The sequence below is a fragment of the Xiphophorus couchianus genome, chromosome 21, assembly GCF_001444195.1.
Source record: "Xiphophorus couchianus chromosome 21, X_couchianus-1.0, whole genome shotgun sequence".
Taxonomy (NCBI): domain Eukaryota; kingdom Metazoa; phylum Chordata; class Actinopteri; order Cyprinodontiformes; family Poeciliidae; genus Xiphophorus; species Xiphophorus couchianus.
In genome coordinates, this window is record NC_040248.1 from 11149737 (window position 1) to 11162815 (window position 13079).

Below are 13079 nucleotides of genomic sequence, written 5' to 3' on the forward strand. Positions count from 1 at the left end.
TAACTACAGTTACATTATACAAAAATATATCAGAACATCTCTGCTCAGTCAGCATTCCCCAAGGACAGGCAATGGAAAAAAAACTCTGAAAATTGTGAATTACTCTCAATTGATAAACAATATTCAGCAACACCTTATCCTCAGTTATGAAGCAGCCTTGGCTTCGATCAATGAAAATTTGTGCGTAATAACGGTCCAGTCATTTGCTAGATGTGCAAAGCTGGCAGAAACAAGGGAATGAATATTTGAGTGTAACCAAGTGGACTTCTCTTGTCTTGGTTACTGCTTTGTGCCACAAAGTTCTCCAACGTGTACAAAGTGCAGCGTGACGACAGCATTCATTACAGCTTCTTCCTTGTTGAAATTTAGCAAAGACAAGAACAATCGACTTCAGGCACAGAACAAAGAGGTTCAGACATTTTTTTTTTTTTTTTTTAAAAGAAAATTTCTGAAACCCATCTAATCTCAAAAACACCGCCTACAAAGTCAACTCCTCTCAGTTACCATGGACACAGAAAGGTTTTTCCTTAGTCACCCTCGAAGGCCCCATTGGTGGCTCCTTGGCATTCACTCTTTTTCCGGCGACTGGACAAGATTCTGTGGAGCAAACTTGGAGATCTGTGTAGCTGAGGTTGGGAGAGCTCATGCGGAGGACTTTGGGGCCTCCGCACCGGGAAGGGGCCGTCGTGCTTAACCTGGCTCACATCCAGACCTCCTCTGCTGCTCCCCCTTCTCGGCGCCTGCAGAATGTGTCCACTGGGGGACAAAGAGGAAATAACAAACACAAAGGCCCTGTTTATTCCCTGTGACCTAAATTAAGCTGCTAGCAGACAAGAGGTTACAAGGAGCTGAACAGAGGACTTGAGTCTGTATTTGTAAACGCTTGCGCAGAGCAGCTTTTACTCATCCTTTAATATATTGATATTTATGATTTAAAAAAGGTTCGAAGAAGAAAAATTACCTCCACACTCAAACATTTCCCTCTCACTCCTCAAAGAAGAGGAGATTGGCTTCTGTGTATGAGTGTGTGTGTTGTTGTTGTGTGTGTGTTTGGGGGCTTGGCAATCACTGCGCTTTGTTATCTAATGAGAGGAGAGAGGGGCCACCTGTTCAGGGGCGCTGGGAGGAGAGCAGCGGGATCGGATCTGGACATGGGGGGATGTGGGGAACATCTGCTGGATACGGAGCGTGAAGTGCGGCGTGCGGACTGGCTGAAGGTGGGGGATGCGTGAAATTGTTTACGCAGTTGCTCCAAGTGTTTATTCTTTCATCCCCTACCTGCAGCGTTCGGTGTTGACTCTCAGAGATGAGCTTCTCTGCAAGTCCTTAGTTGGCAGGTCAGTCTGAAAAGAAACGCAGAATGACAAATTTAGGCATATTTTGATGTTTCTTGATTTTTTTTAAGTTAATATCTGGACCCCACAGAAATCTCTGCTTTAGTTCAAACTCTGTTTTGTTTTGCTCTGAAGATTTTCTTTCTGCAGGTACACGGAAATGGACACACGTTGTTGTTATTTAGTCCAGGCAAAAGCATTATTTAGATGCTTTTGCTCTCACAAAATCATCCACATTTTGAACTTTTTAAAAATGTTCTCATTTCACTGCCAGATATTTTAGTTAATTTGATCAGCGTTATATGTGAAAATGCAGCCTAAAATAGGTGAAAGAGAAATAAAGCATGACTTTTAGCCCGACTCCAGTCCTCGAGAGCTGCCATCCTGCAAACTTTCTTTGCATCTTTGCTCCAACAAACCTGAATCAAATGTTTGCAGTCCCTCACCAGCTCTCATTGAGCTCTACAGAGGCCTAGTAATGAGTCATTGATTTGATTCAAATGTGTTGGAGAAAGGACTGCATCTAAAAAAGTTTGGCACCCTGTCCATATCAAAGCATATTCAAGAATAGAATTACAATGGTCCAGTCAAAGTCCAGACATAAAGACAGTTGAAGTAAGGCCTAAAAAAAAAAATCCATGTTCACAAAGTCTATTCAATCTGTTTAAACTTAATCTATTGTATCATGAACACTGGTCAAATATTTCAACCTCTGGAGCTGAAAGCCGGTGGAGACAAATCTCAAAATGTTCTGCAGGTATAATTACATCGAATAGTTCATAAAGTATATGCACGGGGGGCGGGGAGATAAGTACCAGTTTGTTGCTATAACTGTAAAGATGTTCAAGAGGTGTGCAACATGAGCAGCTCTCTTTTGCAGCGCTACTGAACACATCCACCAACCTGGCTCAGCTCCATCACGCACGAGGTGGGGAAATAGCCCCACTGGCCCTGCTGCAGCCGCCCGAACCACCTCCCCTCCCCGTGCTTGGACTGAACCAGGATGACGTCACCTGGAGACAGGGCCAGCTCGTCTGGCCAGTCGGGTCTGTGGCTGCGCACCACCACCATCTAGCGGACACAGAGAGAACTACGCTTTTAAATAGGAGAGAAAATTTGGGATTTTTTTTTTTTTTTCGCCAAATAAATTAAACATCAGGTTTCGCTGCTGAAAGTGGTCGGTGAGTGACAGTGACGTTAATACGTGCAGGTTTACAGGCAGGACCGTGTGAATGGAGAGGATTAAGAGTCAAAGCTCAGAGATTAACTGCTGTGCAGTAAAATAGAAACCTTCAATCTGGGGTTACGACACAGTGTGGGACATTCCATATACATATGATGCAGCGATGTTGATTGAATCAACATGTGATCATTTTCATTTAGAGCTGTTTGTGTAAAGAAAATCATAAACTTGCCTTTTCAGCTTCAGCTTTGCATCTATATCTCCCTGCATTCCAGCGAGAGTGGAGATGAGTCAGCAAAAAAAAGGAAAGAAGAACTGTAGTTTAATCAAGAATGCATAACAAAAATCACATCAATGCAGATGTGGAGGCATCCATGCAGCTGCATCCTTCAGTTGATCAAGTCAACCAGAAGAGACATGAGAGAGCCGACTCTGATCTAACAATAATAACACTAAATAATGTCACGCTAAACCAAACTTCAGTGCAGATGTGCTTCCACTCACCTTGTGGAGCAAGGACGGTGGTGAACACCTCAAAGTGTTCATTGCTCTGCATGTAGATGTGCTGCATCTTGCAGATCTGACCCCGACTGAAGCTCCTGCTCTCTAAATAAATGCAGCTGACTAATCCACTGCAGCACCGCCTTGAGCTTCCTTCCTTCTTTTCTTCCTTCTTCCCAGCAGTGAGTTTCACTGAAACATGCAGAGCACAATTAAGACCTTACCAGGTTTTTCATGTGAAAATGCATTTTTCATTTTTCTAGCGTTCTAATTCCTTCAGGTCCATTTTTAAATGTAACAAACAAGTTTTAAATGAAGGTATTAGATAAAGTTCTACAGTGAACAGGCTTTGAATGTTCATCAGAAACTACACCAGAAGAAAGAAAAGTCAAATACAAGAAGATAAAAATAAAAAATAAAGGCACCAGGAAGGACACAAACAACTTGGGGGTAACAAAAGGGAGGTAGGACACAGAGAAGGACGAGAGAAAGAGAAAGGAAAGATGAAAGCGAACAAGGATTGAAGGATGGACGAGAAGACAGGAAGGAATGAAGGGTGAAAAGTAGGAAGGATGGAAGGAAGGAAGGAAGAAAGGATGATGGGAGCAAAGTAGGAAGGAAAGAAAGAAAGAAGAAAACAATAGAAATAAAGATGGAAAGAAGGAAGGAAAAAAGGAAGGAAGTAAAGAAAGAAAGAGAGAAGGAAGGAAGGAAGCAAGCAAGGAAGTTAGGAAGGAAGGAGGAAGGAAGGGACTCAGTGATATAGGGCAGCAGATCCTAACCAGAAGGTTTTAATGATATTTTATTCTTTAGGGATTTGTTTCTCTTTGAGCGTCACGTTGCAGGTGTAGAGCTGAGACCGATCACGAATCATTTCATCAAATCACAGCTCAACTGATTGAGAGTTATCGACGGCGTCCCACTTTCCTGTGGCATGGCTGAGCAGGAACAAAGAGCAGCGGCTGGCTGGTGATGGGCTGCTCAACAGATGGTGATGGGAACCCTCCTCCTCCTCCTCTTCCTCCTCCTGCTCCCCTGTGCTTGTGTCAGCGATTAAAAACCATCCATCAATCACACACAGGAGCAGTCACTTCGCCAGATGATCATACGTGAAGTAAAGGCGCCTCGAACCAAAACAAAGCTTCAGCGCTGCTCTCATTCAAGGGTTGCTTATTGGTTTATGTAGTCCGCAAATGCTCACTGCTCCTAATTCAGGATGATGTTCCCAATCCAAACACTAAACCCGAGGCCAAGCCTTTAAATAAAACCGCAGCTAAGCCTTTTATGGGAAAAATCTCCCTGATGATCACTTCCAGGAAAAAGAAAGCGGTTTAATCGTTTAAACTTTGTTACTTTGTGAAGCTCAGTTAATTTGACATTAAATGTGGTTAAGCTGAGCGTGTGTCACATTACAACCACAAACTCTCCTGTGTTTTGTTAGGATTTTATCCGATGCACCGACAGAGAGTGGAGTGTAAATGTGAAATGTCAGGGAAATTAGAGAAAGGTTTCAACATTTTAAAAAGCAGGATGTGCATTTAAAGTAAAACTACATTTGGATGCAATTGTAATCTTTACAAGTCTGTCTCTATCAGACAGTAGTGCTACTCTTACATGTATAAAATGCTTGTGTGCTGTACTGTACCCCCCTTTGGTATCAACACACATCTTAATCTCTGGTTGTGAGATTATTTCTACCTTCTTTCCAAAATACAGGTGCTGTATTTTGTACTTTCTATATCCTAACTAATTAAACTGGTAGATGTATTGTTTTTGTTTTGTTCCAATTTTTCTCTCCTTCTCTTTCTGCTGATGGTTGAAATCATGTCTTGCTGTGAAACAGCAGCAAAGTGTTTTTAGAAGAAGTGTTTTTATAAAAAAAACCAAAAAAAACATTCAGAGCTCTGCAATTTTTGGATCCTGTCTGGTTCTTGCATTTTTGGTGGGCATTGTTTTGTTGCTTTGGTCAGTTTTCAGACCTGAAAGGAGTTTGACACAGACCTCAAACCAACACAGAATCCTTCACACTGCATTATGTTTTAGATAATCGTTCAGTCCCATTTATGATGAGATACGTTTACTGCGTCTCATTGCAGGAGCCACCGATCACCACTAAATGGCACTCCAAAGACTGATTTTTCATGCTCAGTGGATGAAAATGCTAAATAGTAGAAACTTATTTATTTTAACTCGTTTATTTCAAAATGTCAGTTTTATTCACCATTTTAATTAAATGTATTCTGTTAGTTAGTTTACATGCCTGAGACCTTTATTTTCAATTTGCTCATATTATTTACCTTTTTGATGACAGCCTGGTGTTCTCACCGAAACCAGAATCAAAAGAATCATTTTTAATAGGTTCAATTAAAAATAAACATCTGCCTAAAACAAAAGTGCGACTCATTGTAGCTGCAAATAAGACTTAATAATCATAATAGGCGATAGCAGCTATTTTCCTTGTTATGCTAATAAATTCGGCACTTATCGAATAAAAAAAGAACAAATCCAGTTATTTACTGCAATAGTCAATAGTTATTTTTGAAGCGATGTACAGCATTAATAAAAACGTGCCATTTCATCAGTTCTCAGTGTCTGTTACAAACTGGGACAGACTACAGGCAGTAGTAATCTGATTACTTCAGATGAACAGATTATTAAGAGAACAGGTCAAGCAGGAAGAAAATCTGTGCTTTTGGTTTGTTCAACTCTTGATCTTAGCAAAAATGAAATGCATAAAGGAAAATGTAAATTGACACACGTTACAAAATCTGATATACTGATTAATTTACATGCAATAATCATAAAAACTACTGTTTTTGCTGAACTACAACTAAGATTAATATTATAAATATTTAATCAGTGGTGGCATCGTGGTTTAAGCCAGTGTGTAACAGTATAGAAACTTGAATAATCCAGCTGTATTGAATCCGTTTTATTTTTGCAGTTTAAAGTGTATTTTCAAAGTGACGGATCAATATTACAAATGTTCCTTTAATCAACAATCAGTTGTGATAGTAGCCTCCTCTTTTGCAACACAGGACAATTATCTTTCTCTAAATAAACCAAACACCTGAAATGACTAAATCCAATTATTTAGCTGCAATATTATTATATTACAAAAGTTTTCACATCAAGCCTCTGCAGTGGTTTGAGCACATTCTGAAGAAAACAAATAGTTCATATGAATTGAATCTGCAATATCTTAGTATGTTTATATTCAGAATCATATTCAGATTACATGTTTTGTCAACAAGCATCCAAGAATGCTTGGATCAGATTGCAGTTTTATTCATCAACATCAGTAAATCAGTTCATTCTGCTGCTTAAACGTCCAGAATAACTCCAGATGAAGCAGGGAATCAAAGTCCTCAGTGCTTCCCTGGTTTTCCTCTTCTCTTCCCTCCTCCTCCTCCAACTTTTCCTCCTTTTCCTTTCGGCCCCTTCCCCTTCCCTTTCCCCTTGCCTCTCCCTGCAGTGTTACCTTTGCGCCCCTTCCCCCCAGCGCCCTTCCTCCGCCGAGCTGCAGCCTCCTCTCTGTCCTCCTCCCTCATCTGTGTGTTCACCGCCTTGGTGATGTCCAGCTTGGGGCTCTTGCTGCCTATGGTCTTCAGCAGCTCCAGCTGTTTCTGCTTCTCGCTGGAGAAGTCCCCGATCAGGGGCTCGAACTTCCTCTTCTTGCCGGAGTTCTTGGGGGGTTTCTCTTTGGGCAGACGGTCCTGGAACCTCCCCACGGACGCTGTGGAGGTCTTGGCCACGCTCATGGCTTTGACCAGCTCGTCTTTGGACTGCTGGGCTTTAGGCAGCAGTCCCGCTCCGGGGGTTTTGACTTTCTGCGCTCTGGCGATGTTTCTCAGGCGGTTCAACTCGTTTTTGGCCACCCGCTCCTTCTTGGCCTTGTTCCGTTTGGCGAACTGGTCCTCGTTGGGGTCCGCGGTTTCCGGGACCTCGATCAGCCAGTCCTTGGTGTCATCGTTGGCCCGCTTGTAGCCCCAGCGTCTCCTCCACTCCTTGGCAGTTTCATCCCAAACCAAATTAGTCTTCTTCTTCTTCTGGATGCCTTTCAGCTTGGCGAACTGCTCCCACTTGGTCGGGGCTTTGGGCTTCGGCGGGGGCTTCTCTCTGGGCAGCCGGGTGGTCTGCTCCGGTAGTTTGGCCACGATAACCTCTTCGACCCTCTCCGTGGGTAGTTTCCATATCTCGTTGATGAGAAGCTGCGTGTTGTCCCGAGCTAAGGCTCGGAGGAAGTCGTCTCTCTTCTTCTCCCTGAAGTCACGGGACTCGATGCGGTTTTTGTCGCAAGCCAGGAGGTTCCCGACGTCAAACTCCAGGTCCAGCTCCTTCTGGACGGAGATGCTCTTCAGCTTCTCGGCCTCCTCCTGTTCAGCTTTTGCCAACAGCTCCTCCACACTGCACGCGGCCATGTTGGTCGGCTCACAGTGGAACACGTGTGGAGCAGGAAAAAACACGAGCATTTATTTCCGGTTCATGTGTGGACGGAGAGAGTTCCTATTATGACCACATGGTGGCAGTGTTTAATCAAATGTTTTAGAGTCCTCTGGCCTGTTGAGCACATTTAAACGCAAGACTTTAGTGTTTCCATGTTTTGAATATGTAACATGGAAATAACTGACTAGGAAGGAAGGATGAAAGAAAAGAATGAACATTTTTAAGAAAAAAGATTGATATAAGGATGTAAAAGGGAAGAAAGGATTGCAGGAAGACTATATAAAGGGGAATGGAAGAATGAATGGAAGGAAGAAGTGAAAGAGAGAGGAAAAATATTAAAGAATGGAAGTAAGAGGAGGAAAGGAGTTTAGAAAGAGGGAACAAATTCATTATTGATGGAATAGAGGATTGGAGGAATGTGGAAAAAAAGGAGGAAAGAGACTGACAGTGAGGGAAGAATAAAGGTTATGAAGGAAGGAATGAGAGGAAGGAAATGACTGAATGAATGAAGAAAGAAAGTAGAAAAAGAACAAGAGAAGAATGGAGTGAGGGTAGGATGGAAGTAAGAGAAGGATGAGGGAATGAAGAAGGGAAAAAGAATGAGAGAAGAGATGGATGAAAGAAGGGAAAAAGAATGAGAGAAGAGATGGATGAAAGAAGGGAAAAATTAGGGAAGAAACAAACAAACAAAGGAAGTCCAATCTTTATTCGCTCAAGATTGGAGCAAATAAAGGAATAAAAAATGGAAGGAGAAAAGTTGATATGGGGTTGGAAATAACCAATTTTTTAAAATTTGGGCGTGTTGAGGCAGATTCACATCTAAAAGATGCGGCACACCTGAAGACTGGAGATCAGAATCGCTGTCAAGTTCACCCCTTGCCCTGTTTAAAACACACTGAACACATGAAACAAGTTGCTCTGGTCAAATAAATTAGAGATAAACTTTTGTGCCTATATGTAAAACCAAAAAATGTAAAAGAATTACTTCTTCATATCACCTTCAACACATACTTTTCTGAATTAAACAGGTATCAATACATCTGCAAGGTGACAGCATTTATTTCAAAAATGGGCTTAAACTCAATGATTCGAACTCTTGATATAAACCGTGTTGCTAATTTTTCTGGAGCGATAAACAGGCTGCATAAAATAACTAATTCCTACTTTCATAACCAGCCTTTTAAAAATACTTGCCACTGCACTGCCTAGTGTAAGTTCATTTATATTCTCACGGCTTTGTCTGTTGACGCAAGGAGCTTTTTGAAGCACTGGCAACATATGGAGGAGCAGCACATCAGGCTGTGGATGTCACTGAAGTAGTGATTTGAGATGACAACTCCCAAAAGCTGTTAAGCTGAAAGGGATGAAAAGGGAAGGAAAATAGAATCGTCAGAAAAAAAAAAAGCCGTTTGGAGAAAGTCATTGTCTACGATTGATGTGTAGACTGAAGCTTGCTCTCTACGGTATTGTTTTCAAACTGAGACCAAATCTTAATTATGTTAAAGATAATTGGTTGTTTTGGCTCCTTTGGGAAGTAGGAAGTAAATTATAGAGCAGCAATGCTTGTAATGACAAAACATTGGGATGTTATCAGAAAGCTTACAGTTGTTGCCCATAGCAAGATTTAAAAAACATTTTTATCTAGTTGTAAGAGTGGAAAGCAATCTATTTAGACCACAAGATACATTTTTCTGAATTTAAACGTAGTCTAGGTTATTTTTGTAAAAATACAATCCATATTTTTCTAACATCTCCAAAGATAGAAATCCACAAAGGAAGCGATTCGTCATTAATTTTGCCTGAAGATTATTAACCCACGAAATTATTTTATTTCAACCACACAATAAATAAAGAAGAACAAGAACAAGATGAAACAGAGAGGAAGAAAAAACTGTTCTATTATTAGGCGCGAAAATCTACTTTGGTGGCACAATGACGGCAAACACAGAAGGTGGTACAGCACTTTGCAGCGCAGCAACAGCAGTGCATCGTCTTCACAGGATGTCTTCAGGCAGCGCGTTGAGTTGTGGAAATCCTGAGAGCCTAATCAGCCCAATACCACGCCACCACATGGCATAGTTAGAGCCAAAAGGTTTGGGTGTGGACCAATCCTTTTATAGGTCAATCATAAACCTTTCTTACCCAAGCATATTTATTTACTTGAATTGGACAGAGTTGGGTTTTGGTTGGGAACTTTAGAAAAACTGAAAAAAGGGTTTTCATCCTTAGAGCACAGAATGTCATAAAGGTTGCCAAATACAGGATTTTAATCTTTCATATTCTAAACAAGAATGTCCAAAGGTTAAATACATTTCTTTAGCTCATAACAATAAATGCATGTTTCTATTATGAATTTATGGCAGATGTTTCGACAGTGATCAGGCAATGAATATGGAACCTGAAAAAAATGGCTCTTCGGATTGTAAAGGTTGTACTGTAGATCTCTGAGCTTGACGGATGATTTGCGTTGTGTAGCATTAAGTAAGCAATATCCCAGCATAGTCTTTTCATGCTTTTTTGCCCATGTAATTTGATCTCCATAAAAGGTAGGAACCAAGCTCAAATGGCCAACCTATAGGATTTTTGAAAACATTGTAAGATTCTGAGACACTGGCTTTCTAACTTAGAGAATCAGTCTCTACTGGACAAAGTTACTGCTACACATGATTTGGTTAATATTCTACTCAAAAATCATAGCACTGAGCTGATGATCAGGTTACTTTATCTCTTGATAATCTATGCAAATGCTCAGTCTGCACTGATGAATATTTTCACTCACCACAACATTCTTCGCCTTGTCAAAAGCTTGAAGTGACTGGACAGATGGATAGATTCCTATGGAGTAAAGTCTTTATATACAAAAGCTTTTTCATTGCTTTACTAGTCCAGATTTGGAAAATAAACTTTAAATTCAGCACTTATCCTGAGAGAGTAGTTTGAATAAGTATCAATCCAATCAACTGCAAGACGTGATTGTCCACCTAAACTAGAGAACATTAATCAGAGAAGAAGCCAAGACACCCAAGGAGCTGGAGCAGCTGCAAAGATCCTAAGACCATCCTGAGTGGTCTGGACAAGAACCGGTAAATGTCTGGACAAGCATGGACTCCTTTTCATTTCTGATGCTTCACATTTTGTGGATTTATTGGAGTGATTCTTTTTGGAACAGGTTGTCTTGCACAGTTCTTTCTGATACGAGACTGCTATTCACCAATTATCACCTTTTCAAGAAATGTTTTCTTTTAGAAATATCTGTTTTTTGTGTGATAATTTTATCCTAACAACTCTGGGAAAGCAAATAACTCACTTTAGGAATTCCTTACCATCTTATGGGCCAATGTGAAATTACCCATAACTATTTCCACAGTATACCTATTTACCAAGCTTTTAGAGTGCCTTTACTTAACCACTTTGGGCTAGTTTATTTCCCTTGTTATTTAGGGTATTTTAATTAATTTGGTTGTATGTTTTGTTCTGAACATTTTATTCTACCCCCTTGATTCCTGATTGGGCTCGTTGGTCAATTTTTAAGTTTCTTTCCATTTAACAATAGACTCTAATTTATGTACGTCTGTCTCATAAAATCCTAATAATAACTTTGAAGTTGCTGGATGTGAGAGTGGAAACGTTTAACAGGTACAAATTTGCAATGATGGGTTTGAAAGAAAAAGAAGTCACGTGAATCCAACTTCCATTTATCACACACTTTCTATACTAACTCTACACCTTACATAATCAGTAAGGCCTTAAAGGACCTCAAGCGGAAACTCTGAGCAGGAGGATAAAAGCTTTGTTAATCATATACTCATCATTTTTTCTGTTTTGACAAAACTGTGACCTACTGCAGCTTGGTGGAGACCGTGACTCAAAAGATCATAGGGTGTAAGTGATGACATCAATGTAAAAAAGCCTCCACTGTGCTGCAGATTACCAAACTGAGGGACGACCTCTGCAACTTCCCACATCACCAAGCTCGACCGTGCTCTGCCTGCGTCCAGCATCCAGCATGGAGCCACTTCAGCACACCCTCGCACGAACACATACGCAACGCTTCTGCTTCTGCTTGCATGGTCAGACCCCCTCTCTCCTACTCACCCACACACACACACACACTTGGACATAATGTTATTGGAATGATATCTCAAGGACTCTCCATGCCACGCTGGGTCCAGGCAGCCAGCCAGGTTTTTGGTTGTTGGACTGAACTGGACGGAGAAGGGCGGCGCTTCTAGGAGACCACGGCTCTGTTTCTTGCTCAGTCATCTGCAAACATTACCCCTGCTGTCTCCTGGCTTCACAAGACTGGGTAACACTTGCTCACAACAAGGGATGCAGGTTTACATTTTAGCCTCTTTTTGAGTTTTAAATTAAAGGAGAAGTCATTGTTAACAAGCATTCCCTTCAAAGCGGATGATCAAATTAATTCTCTGATCTGTCAGCGTGGAAGCAGCAGGTATCTGTGAGGTGCTGCTCTTTGCCAAATGATATTTCTGTCCCAACTTCATATCAATAAAGGCTCTGACCTCAACTGTCAGCCAACTAAACTCTGTTCACGATGGGACACTGAGTGGTATGGAAACAGGAAGCAGAAGCAGGAAGAACAAAACTGGCTTTTGTTGTGATATTTACCATGGAAATACATCTGCCCCGTTTATAAATCATTTTCATTGAACAATATCAAAATATGTTGGGCAGGTTGTCCAGTGGTTTTCACAAACATGGTTTTAGGTTGTCAGACAAGGTCAATTTAAATGATTTATTGATCTTACAGATTCCTTTAGATTAGACAGCATTCTCACCCATCACCCATCATTCCCACTTACCTGCTCTGATACAATCCATGCCTCCGCCCACTTAAATTATCGTGAGACAGACGGGCAGACGGTGAAGTAAAGCAAATTTCCTCCTGCTGCCAGGTGTTGTTGCTAAAATGTAGATCTACAGGGCATTTAATTCTAGTTTTACAAACATTTTCCCCACAACGCTTTCAAAAGTCTGTAAAACTTTCATTTTATGCAATCTTTATGCATCTGCGACACATTAACTAAACTATAACTTCCAATAACACAAAGTGTTTGTGACGATGGGAGACAGAAATGTATTCCTCTTGACAAAATGCATAAAAATACTTTCTCTGTCCTCAAGCCAAGTAGGTCAAACAATTTTATGTAATAAGGGAACAACTAAAAATACACAAGCAAACTGTCAGCAGCTAATCATGTCTGATTTATGCCAGGATGGTGCTGATGAGATTATTTTGCTCCTCTGTGTGTGGGCCCGCGGCGCTCTCAGCTCCTCTTTGATGCTAACAGGTCAACTTTTGGAAACGGGAAGAAAGTTTCAAGCCTCAAGCCAGTTTTTGCATGGCTGCATTTCTTTTATTTTTCACCCAAGTAAAACGGGAATCCTGTTATCTGCCGGTAACTACTCACATTTTGTCTGCAAACAACAGGCATTGTAGCTTCAAAACTAAATCAAAGACATTACATGAAAGTGGGAAAATGTAATGTTTTATCTATGGATGTTTTTGATGTAATGTGCCACAAGGTGCAGCTGGAACGGGCTCTGCAGCCCTCTGAATATGGCAAACCACTGATCCTGTTAGGGGTTTGTCC

At 41.0% G+C, this 13079-nt stretch overlaps 1 protein-coding gene across 1 annotated transcript; it reads right to left on the reverse strand.

Annotated features, from left to right (window-relative positions):
• Positions 1-5934: 5934 nt before the first annotated feature.
• rrs1 (ribosome biogenesis regulator 1 homolog) lies at positions 5935-7476 on the reverse strand. The gene has a single exon (XM_028005686.1). The coding sequence runs from the start codon at positions 7437-7439 to the stop codon at positions 6387-6389; it is 1053 nt and encodes a 350-aa protein (XP_027861487.1). The 5' UTR covers positions 7440-7476; the 3' UTR covers positions 5935-6386.
• Between the last annotated feature and the right edge of the window lie 5603 nt (positions 7477-13079).